General features: G+C 44.3%; 1 protein-coding gene across 3 annotated transcripts; it reads left to right on the top strand.

Annotated features, from left to right (window-relative positions):
• Window positions 1-1324: 1324 nt before the first annotated feature.
• Window positions 1325-24954, top strand: creb3l2 (cAMP responsive element binding protein 3-like 2). 3 transcript variants are annotated; one of them, XR_004613142.1, is made up of 13 exons: window positions 1326-1962; window positions 17211-17457; window positions 17540-17817; window positions 17904-17982; window positions 18335-18537; window positions 18651-18797; window positions 19199-19257; window positions 19571-19639; window positions 20477-20576; window positions 20666-20795; window positions 22086-22320; window positions 23018-24180; window positions 24221-24954. XR_004613142.1 is itself a non-coding variant. In XM_034578765.1 (12 exons), exons 1-12 carry the CDS (start codon window positions 1864-1866, stop codon window positions 22926-22928), a joined length of 1653 nt encoding a protein of 550 aa, XP_034434656.1. In that variant the 5' UTR covers window positions 1325-1863; the 3' UTR covers window positions 22929-23071. The 3 variants fall into 3 exon arrangements, 2 of the variants coding, with proteins under 2 accessions (XP_034434656.1, XP_034434655.1); XM_034578765.1 differs by lacking the exon at window positions 24221-24954 and having other exon boundaries at window positions 1325-1962; window positions 22922-23071; XM_034578764.1 differs by having other exon boundaries at window positions 23018-24954.
• Window positions 24955-25311: the final 357 nt, after the last annotated feature.

Here is a 25311-nt window from a genome sequence, read left to right as displayed (position 1 = left end):
CCGAAGGTTCAGCTGCAGAGAGAGAAACAGAAACTCATGTAAATTCAGGAGAATCACTTTCGAGTGATGTTTGTTTTCGTCCCTGAGTCGAGTTCCAGCTGCAGGTTATTGCAGAGACATCACACGTTGGTTCTTCTTATCAGATTAATTTCTCTGGTGTCATTGTTCTCAGTTATTATCACACGTCTGTTTCTCATTTCCTTCCTGGTCGTCGGCTTCACCTCAACTCTGCTGCTTCGTTTCAGGGTTTTTATTATCGAGTATTTTTCTTTGTGCTCTTTTCCTGTTTCCCATTTATCTACAAATAACTTACAAATAAATCATTTAATCAACATTTGAAACATAAAAAAGAGGGAAATTTACATTTATTTGCATAAACATGGATTTCAAACTACATAAAGTACCAACTAATATTTAAAAATAATAGTTTATATTCATTTGCAAGTGTCTCCACTGCCGGGCGTTGATTGGCTGTTTCCCTGACAACGGGGGCGGATTTCTGCGCTAAGGTATTCTTGGCCTACACTGATTGGTCACAGGAACTCCAAACACTTTCCTGATTGGCTCTGTCATCTGCCAGTTAATTCCGCTGGAGGGCGGAGCTACAAGCAGACTCTAAACAAAGGAGAGATCTGATTGGTCAGACCTGAGTTATGTGGGCGGGGCTTTAAGTTGTGGTAGGTGTAACCTGTGGATTCAGTCAAGTTAAAGAAACGTCATAGAGAGAGGGACCGGAAGTACGGACTTAAAGGTAAAAATAAAAGCATAGAATATAAGATATAAAAATAAATAAAAAGTTTGTAAACTGTTCTTTAACCTGACACATTCATTGTGTGTGAAGAATTGTATTTAACTTTCCTTTAAACATCTAAATTGAAACATATGAAGAATATGTTGTAAAGTGGGCGTCACCTCAGCATCTGTTATATTTAAAGCTTTAATTTGAAATGTTAGTACTCAAAACAAAATGTACAAGTGTAAATACAATATCTCAACAATAAATCCATGATTATTAACCTTAGACATTGGAGTCAAACTACAGTTTCTTCATAAAAGGTCCATTTGGTAACTTTTCCAGAGCTTTTTATCGTATCACATGATTTTTCATCAGCATATTGAGGTTATTAATTATTATTATCAATATTATTGGTTATAGTAGTAATAGTTGTAGTAGTAGTTGTTATTGAAGTTGTAGTTGTGGTGTTTGTCATGTATTGAACCGTTGTGGCCAGAAAACGGTGAATGAGACTTTTATTTTGAAATCAGACACCGGAAACCTTAGTGTGTAAATATCCTTACTTGACACTCGTGTCTCAAACAGCTGGAGAAGACGAATCACTTTATATTTTACCCTCAGGTTCAATTTCTAGTGTTTTGAATTAATTGCTCACAGATATCTGTCACGTGCATTGATCCAGGGAAAGTGTGTGTGTTTTAAATGTGTATTTTGTGTGTCTGTGGGTGTGTGTGACTCCTCCCACACATTCCTGTGTGTCTGGGCTGAGAGGAGGAGGAGGAGGAGGAAGAGGAGGAGGAGGAGGAAAGCGAGAAACTGAGGCTGCAGCTGTGGACGCTGAGACAGAACGAGATGATCAACAACAACAAGGAGAAGAAGGAGCGCGACTCGGACTCGGACTCTGCTGCAGCTGCGACTCTCTGACTCCCAACATCTGTGTTTTATTATCCTGCTGCTGCTCAGACAACTTGTTGGAAACTTTATTCCTCCCGGAGTGAGATCAGGAGTTTCCAGTTTGACCTGTTTACAACAAAACTTCACTGCTTCTTCTTCTTCTTCTTCTTCTGCTGGAGGAGGAACAACCACATCCACCTGTGAGTGTGTGCGTGCGTGTGCGTGGAGGAACCATGGAGATCCTGGACAGCAGTGAAACCTTCCTGCACTGGGACAGGAACCTCAGCGAGCTGTCGGAGACTGGAGACATCGACTCGGTGCTCTACACCAACGTGAGTTATCCACCAGGTTCCACTGATTGATGGGTGGATGGATGGATTGATTGATTGATGGGGGGGAAGAGGACGGAGTGTGTGCGAGTGATCGATCTCCTGATTGGCTTTGGAATATCTCTCACTCGTAATGTGTGTGTTGGGGGGGGGGGGTGAAGTGTCTGGTGCCCGGCTCTCCGTCCACAACCTGAACCTTGGGGTCCAGGATGCAAGTCAGACTGTGTCTCACTCTAATTTCACTCCTCTCTCACTTTCCCTCTCATTTAAACATATTATTTATTCAGAAAGTCTTGAACATGACAGACATTTAAACTTGTTATACTCTTACTTATAATTAAACTTCAAGAATCAAGAATGTAAAATATTTTGGCGGTTTTGCACAAAGTCATTAAAATCTGTGATACAGACAAAATGTTAAAGATGTGAACATATGGAGTTTGATGCTCACTCAAATCTGGGGCTGCAAACAAAGACTATTTCTAGTAATCATCAGTTTAATAAGAGGGAAAGCAGATTAAAAGTTTTCATTTTCAAGTTTTCTCTTCTTCAAAGACAAAACAAAGCAGCTTTATTTGAAGATTTCAAACTTTAAGGAAGTATTTCAGTCGAGGTCGTATCTCAACAGAGGCCGCTGCATTTGACTTATACTTTTAATTTCACTGACATGAAGATCATCAGATTTATAGAAATGCAAAGAGAAAGATTTCAGTGACTCTTCTTCAAGATGAGAGTTTGCTCCTTTTCTCCAGTGGGGGTCTTGACTCACTTCGTGGGGGTTGGGCTCTGAAACACTAAATATCGTCTTTGACTCCTGAGATTTTCCTCCCTGACGACGACCAGAGACACAAAACCTCCATAAAATAAAGATATGAGAAGTTTCTGATGACGATCAGAGGTTTCTACATCTTTTGAAACGTTTAGTGACGACCCTGTTGAACTTCTCAAACTTGAGCCGGTACAGAAAACCACTGGAGTTCCTTCAAAATAAAAGACCCAGTGTGCTCTCAGATTCCAGGTTTATTTATAGGAGGGGGGGCAGTCTAGATGAGAGCCTCCTGTTGTGTGACTGAACACCTCCCAGTGCACTTATAACACACACACACTTCATTTAAATCAAAATCTGGAATCTTTACTGTTAATTTAGTATTATTTTGTTTGAATGAAACACGAGTTTGTTGAAGTCACTTTCTGCTCAAATATTTACCATCTATTTCTGTTAGTTTACTCAAATTGTGAGAGTGACGAACACGAACACGTGCCGACACACGTCCTGCACAGAGCGAGTTAAAGTTAAAGGTGAACTTGTCTTTGAAGAGAAGTTGACTCTGTGCAAAGAAAAGAAAAAAGACTCAGAGAAACGATTATATTAGATTATAAAGAAAGGTGCTGGTTAAAGGGAGAAGTGGAGCCTGAGGTCAAATCCCCAGCGTCTTCAAGTTGAAACTTATATTGAAATGATTGTAAATCACATGAAATTACTTCCTTTGATTTGTGCAGTGAAATGAAGCTGCAGATAAAGACCAGAGTAATTATCTGGAGTGAAAGTTCTTGAGGTTTGAGACGAGCTGCATCAGAAAACTCCGAGGAAGACAAACTGTTCTTTAAAGCTGCAGAGAGGCGCCGAACAAAGACGCTCTTTATTCCCACCGTTATTTCCAGCAGCAATTTGGCATCACTACTCCGAATCAGTTCAGGTGTCTCCGTACTTTTGTTTCTCCGACTTTCAAGGATACGACTGAAAGTGAATTTAGACTTAAAGGACATTTAAAGAGATCTGTAAAGATGGAGCTGCAGAGGAGACGGGTTTTAATTCTTCTTGTGGATTCAAAACTTTATTTAAACACAGGGAAAGTTTAAAAGGTGGACCTTTTTTAAAAGACTTTCAGTTATGCAACTTGAAGTGTGTGTTGCAGCATATTATGTGTCTCTGGGCCAAACTTAGGGCCAAGAGGATTGTGGGTGTGGGTCTGAGAGAGAGACACAGTGTGTGTGAGTGCGACTTTGTGCACATATTGTGTGTGTGTGTGTGTGTGTGTGTGTGTGTGTGTGTGTGTGTGTGTGTGTGTGTGTGTGTGTGTGTGTGTGTGTGTGTGTGTGTGTGTGTGTGTGTGTGTGTGTGTGTGTGTGTGTGTGTGTGTGTGGAGGCGATGGGAGGAGAGGTTGAGTTTACAGGGAAAAATCCAGCTGGCCTGCAGGATGGTAATCAGACACCACAGAGGCTGACTGGGTCGGAGTCTGAGACAGTGTGCGCGTGCACACACACACACACACACACACACACAGACAGAGACACACACACACACACACAGAGACACACGCGCTCAGTGGCATTTCCCTCTCCTATGAAAAGCTGCAGACAGGTAAAGACTTGTGCTGAAGCTGTGAATGTGGGTCCTCCAAACGAGTCCTGAGGCCACAGATTCTGTCAAATACCTTCAGACTGTATCTGCTCCGAGCTGCAGCTGCTCTCTGATCAGATTCCAGAGGAAACCGGGTTATTGTTATAACAGATTTGTCTCAAGATGGAAGAATCATCCAGGAGCTCATTGGCCAAGAGGCTAAAACCCAAGATGAGTGTCCGAATAAACAGGAAGTGACTGGAGCTGCTGAGAGACGTGTTAAGAGCTGAAATGAAGTTCATGAAAGTCTCATAAGAGTCTGACTGATGTGGATCCACGTTATTCAGTTATTAGTTATTTATTCTGGGGGCTGACCCCACCTCCTCCATGTTAACAGATGGGACATGGAGCAAACTAAAAAGTCAAAGTACATGTTGAATATATCTTTGTCAAGGATTATGACCATGTGTGTCAGGCACAGAGTAACACAAACTCAGTGGAGCTACGTTAACTAAATCAGGTTCGGGTCGGAAACCCCAATGTGTGTCAGGTTTAAACACAGACCCCATGATTGACAGCTGAGACGGACTCGTGATTGGTCGAGGACGTGTATCGGCGGGACCTTGATACCGCGGCTCCTCTCACCACGATCACTAGCCTTGACTTCAAAATGACGTCAAAACCGCAAGATGGCAAAACACCATTATTTTGGTACCATTTTTTTGTACAACGGGACGAAGTAGAGACGCGTCGTCCATCTTTATTTACAGTCGATGTTCGGACCCCGAACGTGGATCCAGGGGTTTTTCCTCCAGGTGTTTGAGAAAGAGACAAATATAAATCTATAAAGGACAGGTTGTGTGAAGAGGCAGCTCCAAGATGCTCTTGTTAGCACAGTGAATATTCTATATATAGTAAAGCATGAATAGTGTGTGTGTGTCTGTGTGTGTGTGAAAGCCAACACTGTTTGAATGAGGTGCAGCTTGAGAAACAGACTGTTGAGTCTTTGTGCGTCGTCCCCCGGCCGTGGGTCGGGTCTCTCTCTCTCTCTCTCCGGGGGTTTGTTGACCTGGGATTCCTCACAACAATGTCGACCTTCTCAGCGCCTGCTTCTCCCATCAGCCGGTTCAGGCCCCTCCCAGCAATTCCTTCAGCTTTTACCATAATCAAGTTCCTCAGGTTTTAAAATAACCACCCGGCAGCGTCACGGTGAAGGTGGAGACGCGTCAGCTTCTTTTATTTGTCACTCGACAGTGACAGACACAATCCCTCTTTGAAGTGGGAGCGAGCGAGTCAGAGATATTTAACATGCTTCTGTTTGACGTTGACAAAGGAGAAGGTGAAATCAATCAGCCGATGAATCAAGTCGCTATCAAAAACATACTTTCTTCATTTCTACGATCTGCAGGAAGCTTTTAAAACAAGTTCCAGGAACATTTTGGTTGAAATGAGCCTAAATAAAACTTATTTATATCAAGTCAATCTATAGATATTATAGTTCTGTATGTAATCGTTTCTTTTCTTACTTCAACTTTGTGTGTGACACCTGAAGAAGATGAATGTCTTTGTGAATAGATTGTGTCTCCAAATCACACAGAAATATAAAATGTACATCACTGTATTATCCCTCCTGTGAGAGGTGAACTGGATCATTTGGGAAATAGACACAGAGACAAACTTAAATTCCATCTTCCTGCACTTGCTCATACTTGCAACACGCCAAAGGACACATGGCGTGTTGCTCGGCACATGTCGTCCGCACAGAGTCGGACCTGCCGAGGAGAAGAGTCTATTTGCTCTGCACATGCTCCAGGGCGTCGCAAATATGTGTCTGCTTACATAACACCCGGCGTCCTCGGCTCCATAAATCTAACTCCAGCTGTGGTTCGACGCTTTTATTCATAAACGCTGTGCATTCTGACACACACACACAGACACACACACACGCACACACAGACACACACACACGCAGCGTTGAGAGCAAACAGTTTGATCCATGTGCTCACAGTGCAGAGCCTGTTCTCCGCTGGGGCAGGGCATCCTGCTCGCCGGTGGCCTCGCTCTGCCTCCGTCTGAATGGTCCGTGTGTCCGTGCTGTAACATGAGTGTCAGTGTGTAGGCCGAGACGGTCACACACGCACATACACACACGCACACACACACACATATACACACTCTCCAGTTTTATATGGAGGGCAGATCAACGCCAACACACTTTCACAATCGCTCACATTTGATCAGCGGTCAAAGGTCAAAGTGTCTCCGTGGTTTGTATACACTGTTCCACATATCACCTCGACCTGGCGTCTATCAGCTGAGAGAGTGTGTGTGTGTGTGTGTGTGCGTGTGCGTGTGCGTACGTGTGTGTGTGTGTGTGTGTGTGTGTGTGTGTGTGTGTGTGCGTGTGCGTACGTGTGTGTGGTGATGAAACACGGTGTCATTACTGCAGGTGTGGTGCCGGATCTTCAGGTTGGTCTGAAAGTCCTTTGTGTCAAAGTGAATGACAAAGGGCTTTTGGAAACCTTGATATTGAAAGAGGTGAGATTGTCAGAATAAAAGCTGAAAAGAAATGAGATTATCCTGGTTTCCACGTGTCCGTACAGCGCAGCAGCTCCTGGAGTCTGGTCGCTGACCGACCTGAAGCCGACTGCGGCTCAGCAGCAGGTAAACGTAGAATCTGTTCAGCCCGAGCCACATTTTTAAGGAAAAAAGAAAAACCCATCCAGCAAGTTCACTGGTCGTCAAACTCCGCCTCTTCCTGCTTCAAGACGTTTTCACACCGGAAAATCCAGAACAAGCTTCACGTGTTTGCTCCATAGTTTCCATTTGTTAGTTCTGTTGTCACGTTGTTGTTTATGGACTAAAGAATTGAGTCTGACATACGTTCGTCCTGTCGACATCACCTGCGTGGGCTGCGTCGACCTCCACTCTGATTGGTTTGCAGACGGGCGAGCGTCAGGGCCCGCGTCCTTCGGAGGTCCTGATCTTTCGCCTCGCTTCCTGCTGCCATTACCTGTTTGTCACAGAAGCGCAATGAATCATGGGATATGTTGTGTTGGGAAGGATCCGCCTGCCTATGATTGGTGCAGCTTGATTGAAGTTGGGCCTTAGCAGAGGTTTGAACTCTCTGATTTGATCTTTTTGATTTTTTGAAAACATTCGTACTCATATTTCTGCTCTAATGTCGTCTGATCTTCAAACTGCTTTTCCTTGTTTCCTCCTGTTTCCCTTTGATTCTCCGGTTTCATCTCGTGAATGACTTTGTAACCAGAGTTTGAAAGGTGATATGCACATGTTCTATATGTTCTCAGGCGTTACCTCCTGGCTTTTAATGCTGAGGGACATTCGAGTTGGTTAAATTTTGCATCTATTTGTTGTATGAATGCTTCTGATTCTGATTCTGACTCTGACCCAGGGTTTTACTTTTTAAGTTGAGACCTTTCAATATATCCTGCAGTTCCTTTGCTCCAACCTGAACCCGGCCTTCATCTTCACATAGTTTTTAAATTCTTCCCCTGAGCTCTCCCCCATCCTGATGACATTAAAATATCTGGGAACATATTTCTCTCCGACCTCGCTCTAATCGAATCCACCTTCCCCACGTTGAACTCTCTCAACTCCAGAAACCGACGGTAGCCTTCACATGGTTCGCACATGGTCGTCCCGGACACGTTTCTCTCCTTCTCCAGTCTGATGCAACGTTTCTCCCGGCGCTGAAAGTTGGAAGTGGACTCGGCCTGTCAGCTCGCCGCAGGCAGGCCGCCATTTGAGGGCGAGTCCAAGGTAGCAATCAGAGTGAGAGGGATCATTATGGAAAATCCACAGGAGCCTTCCTTCTTGGAGGCAAAGCTAAATTTATCCGTCTGCCCCCTCGCTCTCTTTTCTTGATTCTGTCTCATCGCCCCCCCCTGTCTTTGGTTTAGGCTCCATAAAAGGTTTCAAATGATGGTGTGTGTGTGTCTGTGTGTGTCTGTGTGTCTGTGTGTGTGTGTGTGGTTAGCAGGGAGTGGGCTTAACACACGGCTCAGTGCTTTAAAGACGTTCAGCCCTAAAATGAGCCTGGAAGCAGTTTTATATAGAAGCAGTTTGGAATCCAGCACACGACCACTCTTTCTTTCTCTCTCTCTTTCATTCTTCCACTCTTTCCCGTCGTCTGTTTCTTTCTTTCTTTCCTCGTCCTGCTGCAGTCTGAGGTTGAAGGATGAGTCTACAGTTGTTCCACCTCAGGTATAAATCAGGATTCTCCGTCACAGACTTTAAAGCTGCAGCTTCGACAGAAGTCGACTCGGAGCCGTCGCAGCACGAGCTGCAGCGTCTCAGCTTCTGAACATGAAAGAGCGTGAAGCCTGTAAACTGAAGATTAAACAGCGAGACACGCTGTACTTCTGTTTTTCTTTATAGATCTCGCAGTTAAACATCCAGAGTCGTAGACGACAGAAACCTCCTCATCCGTCGTCTCGTTAACCTTTCACCCCCCCCCCCTCCTCCTGCCTGACTCCTGCAGGCTGAGCCGGGACGAGTTGGCTCTCGTGTCGAATACCAGAGACATTGCTTGATTTTCCCAAAGAAACAGCAACTTAACCTCCGAGTTGTTCCTCCCTCCAACTGACCCCCCCTTTCCTTTTTCCTACTCTATGTTTTTATTCAACCCTTTACGTCTTGATTCCTTTTTCCTTCAAAAATTCCACATAAATTCTTTTTCTCAAACTCAATAAACCTGCGTCAGACCTGCACTGACATTTGGACGTGTTCCTGAAGTTTTCCGGAGGTTCTGCATGTGAGAAGTTAAACGTCTGAGTCGGTTGCTCCAGGTATTTACTGGAACTTTTCCTCTTTTTCAACCCACGATATTTGTTTTCTTCAGGCTCATTCGGACATTATCCAGACTTATTACTTATAAAAAGTTCACTGCAGGTCTGAGAGCAGCTTGTTGGTGTCAACGTTAATAACTCACAGGAGCAGTCGGCTGGTGAAGATGGTGAACATTCCCTAGCATCACACCTTTCTCCTACGTGAACTGGTTCCATCGGACAGACGCCTCTCTCCATCTGTGTGTGTGTGTGTGTGTGTGTGTGTGTGTGTGTGTGTGTGTGTGTGTGTGTGTGTGTGTGTGTGTGTGTGTGTGTGTGTGTGTGCGCGTGCGTGTGTGACGTGTTCAGGATAAACAAAGACATTCCTCTGCCTGGCAACCGGCCGCCTCAGACTGCTCCCATCATAACACCGGCGGCGCCCAAACAAGTTTCACCAAGTGGTCGGATTAATAAACTCACTATGGGGAACCCAGCGAGACCCAGACTGACCCAGTTCTTTTACCCAGCATTCAGCAGGAGGTGGACGGAGGAATCCTTTCATGGAAACAGACCGTCAGTCATCGTGACAACCAGTGTTTGGATCCTGCAGCAAACAAGCCGATAAAACACAGGAAGGGACTTGATCAATTTGTCTCTTTCAGTCAGATTAGCTTCAAATAAATCCCCCGAATCTTCTCACTCTCAGAGAGTTCGAATCTCAGGCGACGCTCGTTGAGTCGAGGTGATTGAAGCGATGGAGAGTTGGTGCAAAGGAGGAAAACAGGAAACGTTTGTGCTGACGGGAGGAAAATGTGAGAGATACAAAAGGAAATGTTAAAACTGTGAGGAGAGGTGTGACGGAGTTCAGTTGTGCAGCGGCAGGAAGTGTGTGTGTTGCACTTGATGACTGGTCAGTGTTACAGTGGAGACATGGAATGAATTATGTGTGTGTTTGAGTGTGTGTGTGTGTGTGTGTGTTGACCCAGTTTCTAACAAGCACACACACAGGACGAGAGCTGGATTAGAGGGAGAGAGAGACGTAGAAAGTCAGTTGTTAGTTTCATGGTGTTTTACACTTGAAGGCGTTTTCCTGTAAACAAACAAAGTATACATTTCAAGTCACATCATTTAACACTGAACTCCACAAGAGACCAAACCCAACAAGATGTTGGTCCGTCTCCAGAAACGTCCCTGAACTCACTGGTTCCTGCTGAAGACGTAAATCTTTAAAAGAATAAATCAGCTCATTGAATCCGAATATTTTAAAAAACACATCCATGTTGTCTCATAAAGAAAAGCTCCAGTACAGAACTTTATGTGAGGCCTGTTTTCTACTGGTCAATAAACCCACTAACACCAACTAACATCTGGCTTTTGTCACTCACAGGTTTTTATCGGCTCCGATCGGCAGTGATAGAAATATAACACGCGCTAATTCCTTCTGCTTTATTTTGAACTTCTGGGCGTTGTCGTGTAAATAGCCACGAACCTTTGTGTACTTTATTGGAGGGGAAGTTTAAAAAAAATATTTAGTTTCAAACACTGGAACTGTGTCTTGTAAATGTATATAAAATATATTTATATATAAACCAGCAGGCTTTTCCTCATGCAGCTATTAAAACGGCCCGAATGTCCAAACCTCTGTCTGGTGAAGTCTTTCATAACATCTGGAGGGTCGGTGTGTGGGAAGCGTGGGGGTGGTGCTCAGTGATAGGTCGGTGTGACAGACTGGAAAGTTTGTGTTACTGTGTGTGTGTGTGTGTGTTTTGGGAAGCTCCATGGGGCAGACGGGGGGGGGAGCAGGATGGGATTTTACTAGAAGAGGGACCCAAAGGGAGAGAAGGAGACGTTGTTTCCATTTGTTCTGTTGTGCGTCTGTTTTTCTTTATCGTCTCCGTCTGTGCCCACTGCTGCTCCTCACACACACAGACACACACATGAACACACACATGAACCCACACAAACACGTGCACTGTCATATCTGCACCGCGGCCTTCGGATAACAACAGAGTTCTGAACTTTGACTCTGTGAACTCTCTGCTTCCTTTTTAAAAACACGTTTCCTGTCGTTGCCTCCGACGTTTGAAAAGCTTTTTACTTTCTTCAGTCGTGAAACTTCGTAATGGATCAGCTGTGATTCCTGTCACGTTCAGAACGGCCTGTGGGCGGAGACTCCACGGCCCAGCTGGAGGTCACGCCTCCTGGTTCTCTCTCCCACATCCTGTTGTTTACATCCGTTAAGCATCTCTCCACCTCCGCCACTTCTGTGTTTACAGAACAGATTCAAATGGGTGAACACGTCAACACACATGTTGTATTTTTTGTGTATTCAGGAGCTTTGAATTGGATTCTTTTACTGCCTTTTGACTTGTCCGTCCTTTTTACCCAAGATGCACCTCTGTGTGCTTCGTCTTTCTGACCTTTGACCCACGTCAAAGGAGAAAATCTGCCCTGAGGCCGAGGCCCTTCATAAAAGTAATGATGTCCTTTAAGCAGCTCAATCAGGAAACAACCTGTTCTTTTGTGCGACGAAATAATGAGGTAAACGTTTCCTACTTTAATAATTGACCTATTGTTCAATTTAAAACGTCCTCGTTCCGGCCTCTGAATCATTCGTCCTTTCTTTTCAAAGCAAACTGAATATTTTGAACTTATGTGGTCAAAAACAACCAAAATGTCTGAAACCGTGAGACGTTCATGAGAGTGAACAGGACTGTGTGTGTGTGTGTGTGTGTGTGTGTGTGTGTGTGTGTGTGTGTGTGTGTGTGTGTGTGTGAGAACGAGTGGCACAAAGACAAACCACAGACCTCAGAGGGTTTCTGATATCATAGGTCTTATCTGGTGTGTGTGTGTGTGTGTGTGTGTGTGTGTGTGTGTGTGTGTGTGTGTGTGTGTGTGTGTGTGTGTGTGTGTGTGTGTGCAGTCTGGACAGTGTTGCAGCTCTCACACGATGCAGTTCTGTGTGTGACAGCTTCATTTCTGATGAACAAACTCATAAACCTCACAAACCTCCTCATGTTTGTGTTTCCCTTCTGGTGTGTGTATCCACGTCTGTTTGTTCCTACACACAGACACACACACAGACACACACAAACACACATTCGTCTGGTTGACATCATCCCTTCCATGGTGTCTCATCGCAGCCATGAGCGATCTCCCTCCTCTGACTCACTGACGCTCAGGCCAGAAAAGTGATCTCGCCTCACAAGAACGCTCTCGTTCCGATAAAGGACTCGAGCCGGTTCTCACCAGGACGAGAGCTCGACCCTCCGTGACCCAGATCCATCAACTGTCCGGACAGGAAGTGAGAGCCGCCCGAGAAAGTTCAGATAACAACGGGACGAGAGGGACGAAGCAAAGAATCTCCTGCAAAGTTCTCCTCAGACAATGGAATCCTGAAATATCAAATAATATCATCAAATCAAATAGAACTAAATGTTAAAAAAGGATTAATAAGTTCAGAAAGATTTGAAAGTATATGATAATAAAAGAGTAAATGGTAATAAAACCAAAACCAATTTAACCAATAATTTGTAGCCATTGATTTTTAAGAATCAGACGTTTATGGAACTGATTTCTATGAGTGAGTCAAATCCTGCTGCTGCCGTGTTAAACGCAGAAACGTCAGTGTTGTGTTGTTTCCGTCCGTCTCAGCTGCTCAAACCAAAGCTTTCCTGTGTTTGTGTTGAGGGTTTGAATCCCTGCCGCTCTGCGGATACAGTATCTACACGTGTACTTTGAGTGTTAACACAGCTCACGCACATTGTTAGCATTCCTCGCTGCACTTTGTCTTACAGCCGCTGAACAATGACGACACAGAGGCTCAAATATGCAAATCGCTCTTTATCCTGGAGGCTTGTGGGAGTTCGCTCAGAACGGTGGGAAGCTCCAGGAACTGGATTTCACAAGAATCTCCCAAATACCTCTGAGCAAAACATCTTAACAAACAGGGCAGAGGTTCAGCACATGGCTGATAACGAGTTGTAAAAAGGAGGAGACGATAATATGATGATAAGATTTACAACTTCGATTATTGAAATTTACCTTAATTGATGAGCTATTCACTTTTATATCAAACGTAATGACTTCCCAACCTTTGCTTTGGGCTTATTAGAAACTGAAAATACACTCAAAGTTTATCTTTCATATTTTACAACTTCATAACATTTACAACCGCAGATTTGCAGGCTGATAAAGTTACTGATGATGATGATGTCACAGGTTATGTAACGAGAAGAAACAACATTTAAACATTTAAACATTAAAAACATCAACATGAACAGAATTCAGTAAATGTTTCCATGAACTGAGGTTACACCGAAATAAAAAACCTAATGGGTTGAGTCGTGACATTTACACTAAGTGTGTGTGTTTGCCTTTTTTATTAGTGTGTTTGCAGTTTGTGCGTCATCGATCCAGGGCAAGGTACACACATGAATACACACACACGCCCACACACACTCTCAGCTGGAAATTCACTTGACATCGATGACCTTTAGGCCTGTGTGTGTGTGTGTGTGTGTGTGTGTGTGTGTGTGTGTGTGTGTGTGTGTGTGTGTGTGTGTGTGTGTGTGTGTGTGTGTGTGTGTGTGTGTGTGTGTGTGTGTGTGTGTGTGTGTGTGTGTGTGTGTGTTGCCGGACTTTCTCACATCTGGTCTTTCCAGGGGAGGGAGGTGTTACATCATCACACTCTCCCCTTCCCCTCGGTTCCTCAGTAAACTTCTGGTCATTAAGGGTTAGAACAGACACATCCTAACTACTGACCCACACAGCTGCTAACTACTGACCCACACAGCTGCTAACTACTGACCCACACAGCTGTACAGGCTTTTATTGACAAGTCTGCGAGATTCTTTATTTTTTACCGTTAAACCGTCACTACAGCTGCTTTAGGTTTGGTTTGGTTTAGATTTCTGCAGCTCGAAGAATTCCCCCTCTCTCCTCTGTCTTCAGACCTGAATTAACACATCACAATCTGTCCTGTCAGCGACGTCCTCTGCTTGGCTCTATGTCCCTCAGGGGGACAAAATGTTATTGAGAAAGAGCTGCTCCTTCGGTGGAGTCAGTGACCCACTGTTGTTTTACCCCAGTTCCAGTTTAAACTCCCAGTTTCCCCTGTTCACCTCCTTGAGTCCCGCAGCTGGAGAGTGTTACGTTACAGCCGCTAAATAACACGTCACTGTTGGGCTGCAGAGACAAAGAGGGTTCTGTTGTGTGTCTGTGTGTGCGTATGTGTATGTGTGTGTGTGTGATGAGTTACACCCAGTCAGTGACTTGTAGGTCGGCCGACTTGCCCTTTAATCGCATTTTCTTTACTTTTCTTTACACACTCGCGCTCGACCACAACCACACACTCTGCAGAAATGACAGGCAGCACATAGAACCTCCCTGTGTCTCCGTTCTCCTGCAGCCGGACCTCCACACGCTTCTTGTCCTTACACACAACGTCAACCTCCCTGTGTCCTCCTGGTATTTATCTGCGTCCACATTCAGGAGGGTTTTTACTGGAGAACGGCTGTGGAGAGCAAAGTGGTGTCAAAGGTCACGTAAACCAGATCTGAACCCACAAAACGTCCCTTATATTTAAACGTGGTTTCGGTGTGTAATTACTCCTCCGTCTCAAAACGACGCCCTTTTCTCTTTTCTCATCTCCGTGTTGGTTTCCTCTTTTCGAGCTTGACCCAAAGTCTCAGTTTCCTTTAGTCTCCTGAGGCCGGACGAGATAAAACAACATCCTGACATTTAAAACCAGAAAATACTCAAATGTTTGCTCAAGTTATAGAGACAAGGAAATCATTGTATATTTGATTCAACCTGTATTTTTATTTATTTGAGCTGAATTAAGAATCACAATCATCATCAGAGCAGAACTGTCCATTTCTTTTGGGAGGTTTAATAATATCAGCAACAGTTTGATCTACGAGATTGGCTCTCGGTAACCGTGGAGATTTAGCTGTTGCCAGGAGACGCTCGGGTGGGGTGGGGTGGGGTGGGGGGGGGGGGGCAACAAGTTGCTGTTAATGTCTTTCCGTGATGTGCCGGGTTTTGTGGCTCGTGCACGTTCACTTAGATCCACTGACTGATTCATCACGACAGTTGGAGGCGAACCCAGTGGAGGAGAAACGTTTAAATATTTGTCCTCCTCTCTTCCCCTGAGCAGATTCACTGGTGCGCTGTCAGTGTTTGCATTACAGACACACACACACACACACACACACACACACACACACACACACACACACACACACACACACACACACACACACACACACACACACACTCTCCCCCCCCAACAGAAGCCTGAAATCGGGCCATATAGGGGAACATAAAGCAGGAGTGTGTTGTGTGTCTGTGAGGTGAAGAGGTCATTTCACCTTGTGTGCGTGTGCGTGTGCGTGTGTGTGTGTGTGTGTCGCTAAGTGAAAAGGCTGCGAGTCAAGTTCTCTCTTTCTCCGTCTGTAATCGAAGCCACATGTTTGGCGTTGGGCCGCCCTCCTCCTCCCGTTTCCTCCCGTCCTCCATCTTGATTTCACTCTCACTTCTTCCATCCCTCCGTTGTCTTCCCTCTTTTGTTGACTGTTGCGTAACTAAAACTGTAGATATTATTTTCTCAACCAGCGGAAACTCCTCTTTCACTTCATCTGTGTCTAATTTAAACGATTTAGCTCCTTCTCATTGGCTGAACGCTGACCGGTTCCACCCGGCTCATTGGACGCGCTCAGAGTTTTCTGCCTGGTAACTCAAGTTACATCAGAAGTTCAAGCGAGGACGCGACTGGAAACACAAGAACTTTAAATTTGCTTTTTTCATAAGAGATTCACACATTTGTAAGAAAGATTTATGATCTCTGTGTGGAAAAATCTGTCTCGCTGTATTTAAATACCACGATACCCATAAAAAAACTTTTTTTGCATATGGGTGTAAACATGATTCAATCCTTATTTTCCACAAAACAGATGAATAGAAAATATGAAAACATGTTACATGTTAAAAATAATCCAAAGTATCTGTGAGTTTAACCCATAGACTGTTTTTAAAAGATGGACGACATTATATACTTTTTATTTAATATTATTCCAAACTTCCACACTTCTTATTGTGATTTCAAACCCATTTATATACATATATAACTTTCTGTATTCATACTATATTGTAAACTATTGTGAATTATACCTACACATTTTTAATTTATGATGATCAGTAAAGTTTTATCTCATATTATCCAAACTACACTGATGACAACTGAATCAGTTTATTGTCAATTATCAATTATTCGACTAATTGGGGAAATAATTCTTTAATTGAAGTTAACTGCAGCTTTATAATAATAAATCCTAAGTAAAAGTTAAAGTCAAGACTTGATGATTTGTTCAGTGCCGAGTAATTAGAGGCTTTAAACACGAGTTTCCTGTTGGAAGATCCAGCTGTTTAGCACACACACACACACACACACACACACACACACACACACATGTGTATACAGTGTGTTATCAACACATCAGCACCTTGGTTATGCTTTGGCTGCTTTTTGTTTATTCTAGTCACAACACCTGAACACAGACACACTCACACAGACACACACACACACTCACACAGACACACACATAGACACACACACCCACACACACACACACACACACTCAGAGGAATGCAGCAGAAGGAATGTGATGAAGGAGACGCTGGGGGTTGGTGGTCTGGGGGGGGGGGTTGAAAACAGAAGAGGATTATGGGAGGAGGACTCATCTGTAAACGTCTGGGTGTGTTTTATAAAAGTGTCACCACACTGAGAAACACACACACACACACACACACACACACTGATTGGTGGGGGGGGGGGGGTTAGGTGCATCTCGAGTCAGAGACAGTTTTACAGCTCTCTGATTGGCTGCTTTACGGTTCCCAGGGGGCCGAGCGAGCAGGGAAACTTCAAGGGAAGAATCTGACTGTGTCTCTAATTACAGAGAGGGACACACAGACTAACTACAGTATTTGTGGTAGTTTTATATAATTATGGACCCGTCTCCTCCTGCTCGTGGTCTCGTCTCCGACGGGATCAAACTCATATTTCCGTCTGTTTATAGAATATCTTCTTTCACCCCCCCCCCCCCCCCCCCTCCAGCACTTCTCTGAGCTGCTGGACGACCTGTCACATGACGCCCTGCTGGGTCAGCTCCTCAGCGACCCCTTCCTGTCCGGGGTGCGGGGCGGCGTGGAGGATATGGAGGGCGACGAGGACGATAGCGACCTGTCCCCGTCCTCGCCTCTGCCCCCCCACATCACAGCCGAGCACAGCTACTCGCTCTGCGGGGACAGTCGGCCGCAGTCGCCCCTGTCGCACCTGACCGGAGAGCAAGGCAGCGACGCTGGTGAGACACAGAGTCGTACTCTGAGGGTGGGGGGTGTCCGCTGATATGTTCAAACTCCATATTGACGCGTTCTGTCCTTCAGAATCAGACGGGGACTCGGCCGATTGGCCCATGGAGCAGGACGAGGCCATGGACGCCATGGACGCCATGGACGGCCTCCTGTGTGAGACTCCCTCCCTCCTCCCCAGCCTCTCCCTGTCTCTGGCCTCCAGCGTGGGGCCCCAAGCAACCGAGGGCCCCGCTGCGGCCCCCGCTGCCGCCGCCCCTGCCGCCGCCCCTGCCGCCGCCCCTGCCGCCGCCGCTACCGCCGCCCCGCCTCAGGCCACAGTCAGCAGCCACAACCAGAGCAAGAGCATCAAGGTGAGAGGCCAGAGACTCCCGATGGACAGAAACTGAAATGTTTACTTTTCATTGTTTCTCACCTCCTCCTCTTCTTTCCGTTGCAGATCAAAGAGGAAAGCATCGTCCCTCAGATCAAACTCGAGCCTCATGAAGTCGATCAGTTCCTCAACTTTTCCCCCAAAGGTCAGAATCTCTCTTCTCTTCTTCCTCCTGAGCTGTGAGGCCCCCTGGTGGCCATTTGTTCACATACCTCACATCCAAGTTTTAGATCAAGTGTTCAACTCGTTTACTACAAGTAAAAGTAGCAGAGACACAAATTTACATTAGAAACCATATGAAATATTCCCATTGCAGTGAATAATGTTTTTTAAATTTGAAAAAAAGAAAATAAAAGTTTATTTTTTTAAGTTTTTAGGACTAGATTTAGTGGGAAGAGTTTTCTTTTCTCACAATGCATCATGTTTCAGAAGCTTAATTATTGTGTCTTTCACCCAGATGAGATCTAACCTCTGCTCCTTGTTTCTCCGTCTCTCAGGTCTGGAGTCCCTGCAGATGCCTCCCACTCCTCCCAGTTCCCACGGCAGCGACTCTGAGGGCAGCCAGAGCCCCGTCCACGCTCCGCCCGGCCTCTCCTGCCCCACCTCCCCCACCAGCCCCTCTCCGTCCCAGGCCAGCCTGAAGGTGGCGCCGCGGGCCGCCTCCTCCCTGTCCAACTCCCCCCTGCTCACCGCCGCTCATGTAAGCCCTGACACACGTTAATGTAGAAGTACCCACATAGGACAGAGGCCGGAGTTCAGGTTCGATTCCCTTGTTTGACGTATTTAATTTGTACATTTCGTTCCTGTGTGTAGAAGCTGCAGGGCTCCGGGCCGCTGATCCTGACGGAGGAGGAGCGCCGGACGCTGGTAGCTGAAGGTTACCCCGTCCCCACCAAGCTGCCGCTCACCAAAGCCGAGGAGAAGGCGGTGAAGAAGATCCGCAGGAAAATCAAGAATAAGGTACAAATTACAGTCTCGACTCATTCATCAGCTTGTTGACACGTGTGTTCTTTAAATAATGTTCGATACCCGCTTATTAAAACACCTCAACTTGAATATAATTTAGAGTTATTTATTATTCAGATGGACAAATATATTCATGATATTGTAGGTTTTCAGTGTAAAAACCTCATCAGAGCATTTCACACTGATAAATCTAAAGATACTGTTCAGAAATATTTCTATTCATCTTTCATTTTTGTTTTTAAACCTGACGTGAAGGAATATTAAACCTTAGTGAACATCAGTCTCTTGAAAAATCAGGATCTGTCTTCCTGGTTGAATTTTATTTTCCTCAAACACATGAAACAAACCGAAGTGATCGTTTCTCTAATTCGATTCCTTCGTCTTCTCTCCGTCAGATTTCCGCTCAGGAGAGTCGCAGGAAGAAGAAGGAGTACATGGACGCTCTGGAGAAGAAGTGAGTCCCGATCTTGTTCTTCTTCATCCTTTCATCAAAGTGAATGAAGAAGACTTGAAGCACCTGCATGACTGTGTCTGCAGGAACAAACTGAATCACTTAGACTCTAGATATCGTCACCTTGAGCATGTTGAGTCCTGAGTCTGTTTGTTTATTGCAGAATTAAAGTAAATGTAGCGATAAGTTAACCTTCATTCGCTGTAACTTCCTGTAGACTGAAAAGAAAAAGAGAAAATATGTCACCTCCATTAAATAATTGTTATAAAGTCATGCGAGTGGACACTGACCCTGCAGTACTCCTGTCTGACCACAGGGTGGAGAACTGCTCTAACGAAAACAACGAGCTGCGCATGAAAGTGGAATCTCTGGAGTGCACGAACAAGTAAGAACACGTGACACGAGTACAGATGTTTACAGATGTTCACAGATGTGTGACTCAGGCACAAAGCTTCAGGACGTTCAGGTGTTTGTTTTTATGAAACACAGGAAAACAATGAACCTGAATCTTATTATTTGCAAATGATGCCGAGTCCAAAGCTTCTGCATCTGCTCAGCTGCAGCCATAAATAATCATGAGGCTATTTTCATGTAAAATGCTCAATGTGTGTGTGTGTCTGTGTGTGTTAGTGTGTGTGTTATACCCAGTGAGTGTGTTAAGTGCATCTGACTTGACTAGAACGCAGCTGTTTTCACTCTTGTTTGCACTCAGTGGTTAAAGTGGTCTTCACTGTCACTGTCGTCTGTGTGTGTGTGTGTGTGTGTGTGTGTGTGTGAGTGTGAGTGTGTGTGTGTGTCCGTCCGTGCGTGTGTCCGTGCGTGTGTAATACAAATAAAACCTCAGTGGAGAATCTGACTGATGCTGAGTAAGAGACATTAACACTGAACAGACACCAGTCATGTTTATTTTGAACTACATATAAATATATTGAGTTCTTATGATAGATTGTGGTGCAAAAGAATTCCAGGTTTTATTTGTTTGGGTCTTTGTTGCTTATTTTCTGTAAAGTTGTGTTTCATCAAATTGCTTCGTCGTAGATTAACTCATTAAAACTTCAGCAGATCTTCTCCTGTAAGAGGCTGAAACCTCTCTCTTTACACAAAACCTATAAATGCAGAGTAAATAACGAAGAGAAAGAGAAATGCACATACTGTATGGGACCAGTGTGTTATGTTGTGTGTATCTAATGTATGTGTGTGTGTGTGTGTGTGTGTCCTCCAGGTCTCTGCTGCAGCAGCTGCAGTCTCTGCAGGCGCTGGTGGCCGGCAAAGTCCCCAAGTCCTGCAGGATGGCTGGCACCCAGACATCATCGTGTTTAATGGTACTATACTGTGTGTGTGAGGTGTGTTTGTGTGTGATGATTTTGTGTGAGTCATTGTGTACTTACCTCCTCTCTTTCTCTCTGTGCAGGTGGTGGTTTTGTGTTTTTCTCTGTTCCTGGGGAGTTTTTACCCCGGGAGTCTGACCCCGTGCTCCACCATCACTGAGACAGGCCTCGCCTCAAAGCAGCTGTCGGTCCAAGAGTCGTACACGGCCACAGGTGGGTGCACACAAACTACACACACATCATAACATAGTTCTAAACTTGGATATGAGAGACTGTGATAAAACTATGCAATAAAACGTGAAATCAGATAAATGGGATAGAACATTTTCCCTGAACGTCTCTTCTAACTTTGGTGATTGGTTTATCTCCAATTTTCAGCAGGAAACTTTACACACTGTTGCTTTAATTGAAAAAATATGGAATACAAGAATGAAAAAAACACTTATTTTAATGAAGCATTGACATTTGCGGTCGCTCACACTTTTGTCGTCAATATAACGAGAATATATCTGTTTACCTACATGTTCTCATATCTGTGTTCCTGGTAAACAGAGCACCATGCATTATTGGAAGTGGACACACACACACACACACACACACACACACACACACACACACACACACACACACACACACACACACACACTGAGAGTTTAACCTGACCCGTCCTGCTGTTTCCATTGTAATGAATCATTAGTTCCCAGCTGTAAAACTGTGGAGGTCCATTAGAACATCAGCAATAATCAGATTCCACCTACAGAGCAGCAATAACAGCCACAGAGACTGATTAGAGGAGTTGACCTTTCACTGCATCCTCTCCACTGCCTCTCACACACACACACACACACACACACACACACACACACACACACACACACACACACACACACACACACACACTTTTATAATAGAGAACAGATACAATTTTCTTAAAAATCAAATCCAGTGTCCTGTCCCATCCTGCCCACACACAAACAGACACACACACAAACAGACACACACACACACTGTGGGCTGAACTGTTTTTCAAATATGAGATAATAACATGTGGTGCTATATTATTATATATATATATATATATATATATATATATATATATATATATATATATATATATATATAAGTGTGTGTGGGACGTTGTGTACTTCAGTGTGAGAGTGTGGGGTTTATATCGTCGACTGGTGCCACTGGGTGTGTTCAGTCTAAATACTTTTAACCATAAACTGTAAATAAAGATGGACGACACGTCTCCACTTCCTCCCACTGAACACTTGTCCATGTCCCAAGTACTAACATGGAGGAGCCGGGGTTTAGGATCTATACTGCAGCCAGCCACCAGGGGGCGATCCAGATGCTTTTGCTTCACTTTTGGAAGCTGTCATGTCGTCCATCTTTATTTAAAGTCTAATATTCTAACACTTGATTATAAAGTTACCTTCCAATTTAATCATAACCAATAAAAAAATAATAATTAATGAAAAACAATCGTTCTAACTCTTTCAGTGAAGTCGAGGAATCTGTTGTCGACCTTCGAAGACGAGCAGCCGCACCTGCTCGGCCTCGGCGGCGAATATCCCGACCAATGGGAGGACAAGCCGGCCGTCGTCATGGCGGCGTGGCGTCACTCGGAGCAGCAGAAGCTCGTGGTGGAGCCAGTCAGGGCGGAGACACACCCACCTTTCATGAGTAAAAACAACGAAACGCAGACGCCGACAAACCTGCTGCTCGACCTGCACAGGTAAACACACACAGATACACACAGTAACACAACAACACAACAACACAACAGAAAACAACACAGGGAGATCAGGGGATTTAATATCTGTGGAGCGGAAGAGGTTATTATGATAAATCAGATTAATCCTGTTATTTCGTGGATTCGTTGTCTAGTGTGAACACAACAAGGACCGAGCAATAACACAAAACCCGTTTTTATATGTAACCTGTGATCATCTTCCTTCTCTTTGTGGTCTTGTGTGTCTCTTTGTCATCATTTTATGTCCATGTGGTAATTTGTTTGTTTCTCTTAGGTAATTTTTGTCTCTTTGTGGTCTTTTGTGTGTCCTTGTCGTCATTATTTCTGTCTCTGCGGTCGTTTTTCTTGTCTTTGTAGACTTTTTTTGTCTTTTTGTGGGAATGTTTTTGTTTCTTTTAGATCATGTTTGTCTCTTTGTGGTCTTTCTTTGTCCTTGTCATCATTATCTTTAGTTTTTTTTGTCTCTTTGTCTCTTTGTGGTCTTTTTGAGTCATTCTCCGTCTCTGTGGTCTCGTGTTTGTCATCTCTGTCTCTGATCCATTTCACATTGTGCTCATTTGATTGTAATTTCCCTGTCGTTCAGACCCTGACCCCCACACAACTGATCCAGATGTTCATTACAGATGTGATGAAAGCTCAGAATGCGATGACGTCATCTCACCTCTTGGCTTTTTGTCAGGTCTCTGGAGCAGCAGCTGACGCACGAGAGCCGCAGCAAAGTGGTCGAGCTGGAGCGAACGGTCAACGAGACCTCCTGAGGTCGACGCCCCCTCGCCCCCCCCCCCCCCCCCCCCCCCCCCCCAGCCGACCTCCTCCGCACCCCATCCTGACCTTTGACCCCTCCCCCCCTCTGGAGCATGGTTCAGTGTCCTGGAGCAAACCTCATACAGTAGTTGTTCCCACTGCTGATTATTTAAGGTCATTTATGTTTTCAGCCATCTCTGTTCAATCAGATACACTGTAGTAGCACGAATAAGAAGACAGGGGGGGGGGGGGCACTGGTTGCCTTCCGTTGTGAAGTAAAAGTTGCACTGAATAGTTTTTACGTGAGTCAGTTTTATTCGTCCTAATTGACCCGACATGAAAACGCTGTTAAATTCAGATAAAATTCGAAAAAACGATCCAAATGTAGCGCGACATTCATTCCAATGGAACGTGTGTTAAGAGACGACAGGTGAGGCGTTTGTACAGGACACTGACGAGGACCTCTGTATTTATAGAAATCTTGTTTTCTAGTTTTAATATTAAATGTTTTTAATTCTATTCCGTACAGTCTATCACATTTTGATACTTTTATTGTGTTTTACGATTTATTTTATTGTGCTATTTTATATGTTGTTCATATTCCTTCGGCTGACTCGAGGTTTTCCCGCGTCGAGGGCTCAGCTCGGGGGTTCCTGCGCTTATTTGAGAAAAATCTGAGACGTTCTGAAATATTTGGTGGAATGAAAAAGTGTTTGATTTGAGTGCAGCTGGAGATCAAATGTCATTTCACACCTATAAGCGTCATTATATATTGGGGGGGTGTGTACAGATGTTACAGAGGTTTGCAAAAACACGTGGGGACCCTGCGAGCGGAGCCTCACACATTTGGACTGTGTGCGAATCAGGGGTCAATATTTGAGACTTTTCTTTCTGTACATATTCTTTTTAGTTTTGGTCATGAAATGCATTTTACAGAGCCACATGTTTCAAGTAGCAAACTTCACCTTAAAATAACGTTTACGCATCCGGAGACATTTTGGGAATAAGTTTATTTTGCTTTCGATGCAGACACGACTCTGCATCTTTTAAAACTCACTAATTAATAAATGATATCAACTTGTTAATTAAAGACTTCCTGTGATTCGCTGTTTCCAGATGCTCCTCCAGCTTCGTGCAGGAGGAATCAATCCTCTCACTGAAAGCAAACAAAACCGTTTCCCAAAATGTCGAGCTGTTGCTTTAAAAGACGTTTTAAGATGGAGCCACAGATTTCTCCTCCTGCGCTCACCTCGCTTGGCCTCTAATCCTCGCTTTGCACACCGTCAGCTCCAAGAGTCTTCATCTGCTCTTTTTTTAAAAGCATTTACCAAAAAACATATTTCTTCCCAGAAATAAAAAAAAGATATATCTATTTTTGTAAATATGAGTTGTTAATAAATAAAAAAAAGTCTAAATGTGTCTGGGATGTGCAGTTTAAAACCAACGTTTGATTCCTTCTGTCATGAACGTGAGACGCCTTAGCTTCAGTTCGACTTGTTTCTGGGTTTTGGTTTGATCATCTGATGATTGCAGGTCATCGTGGCTCTTATCTGTTCTTATTAAGTGTTTTACAGACGTGTTGTCGTGTGTGTTACAGACCAAACCAGACATTTCATACAAATGTAGTAATATCCAGTCAATTCACCCGTGTCTGTTGTCTGAGCTGCATCACGCTCCTCACGCTGTAGAAAACACAAGATGAGATGTTGGTTTCATATTTGAAATGTTCACGACCTGCTCCCTCCAGTTGAGAGCGTTTTTCCAAAGTCAGATTTCATTTCTGTGTTGCTTCTGTGTAAAGCCCACGTGACTTATAGTCTTTCTGTCTTTTTGCATTCAAACGAATAAAGTATTTTCCGTAGTAAAAGCAGAGACTTCCTCTTCCTGTGTGTGTTCTGTTCACGTTGGATTGTTGATAGAGTTTTGAAGTCGGGGGTTGAATTCATCCCAGACTCAGGCCACACCCCTCCACTGTCTGTCGTTTTTTTAATGGAATGAGTTATTTAATAAATAAAAAAATTTAAATGCTGTTTGAAAAACAAAAATAATACGTAGAAAAACCAAAAAAAGCTTCTTTCAGTGAATGACGATAATTTGTTGTTTGCTTCAAAGCATTTTTCTCACAAGTTGAAATTAAGTTAAGGCCAAACTGCATTAGGACGGAGGCGAGTCTCATGGTTAACACGCCGCTCCACAGAGGAGCCTCTATCTCCTCTGAAATGACCAGCG

Source organism: Hippoglossus hippoglossus, chromosome 23 (genome assembly GCF_009819705.1).
Source record: "Hippoglossus hippoglossus isolate fHipHip1 chromosome 23, fHipHip1.pri, whole genome shotgun sequence".
Taxonomy (NCBI): Eukaryota; Metazoa; Chordata; class Actinopteri; order Pleuronectiformes; family Pleuronectidae; genus Hippoglossus; species Hippoglossus hippoglossus.
Note: the sequence above shows the minus strand (reverse complement) of the source record. Positions and strands in the feature narration are given on the sequence as shown.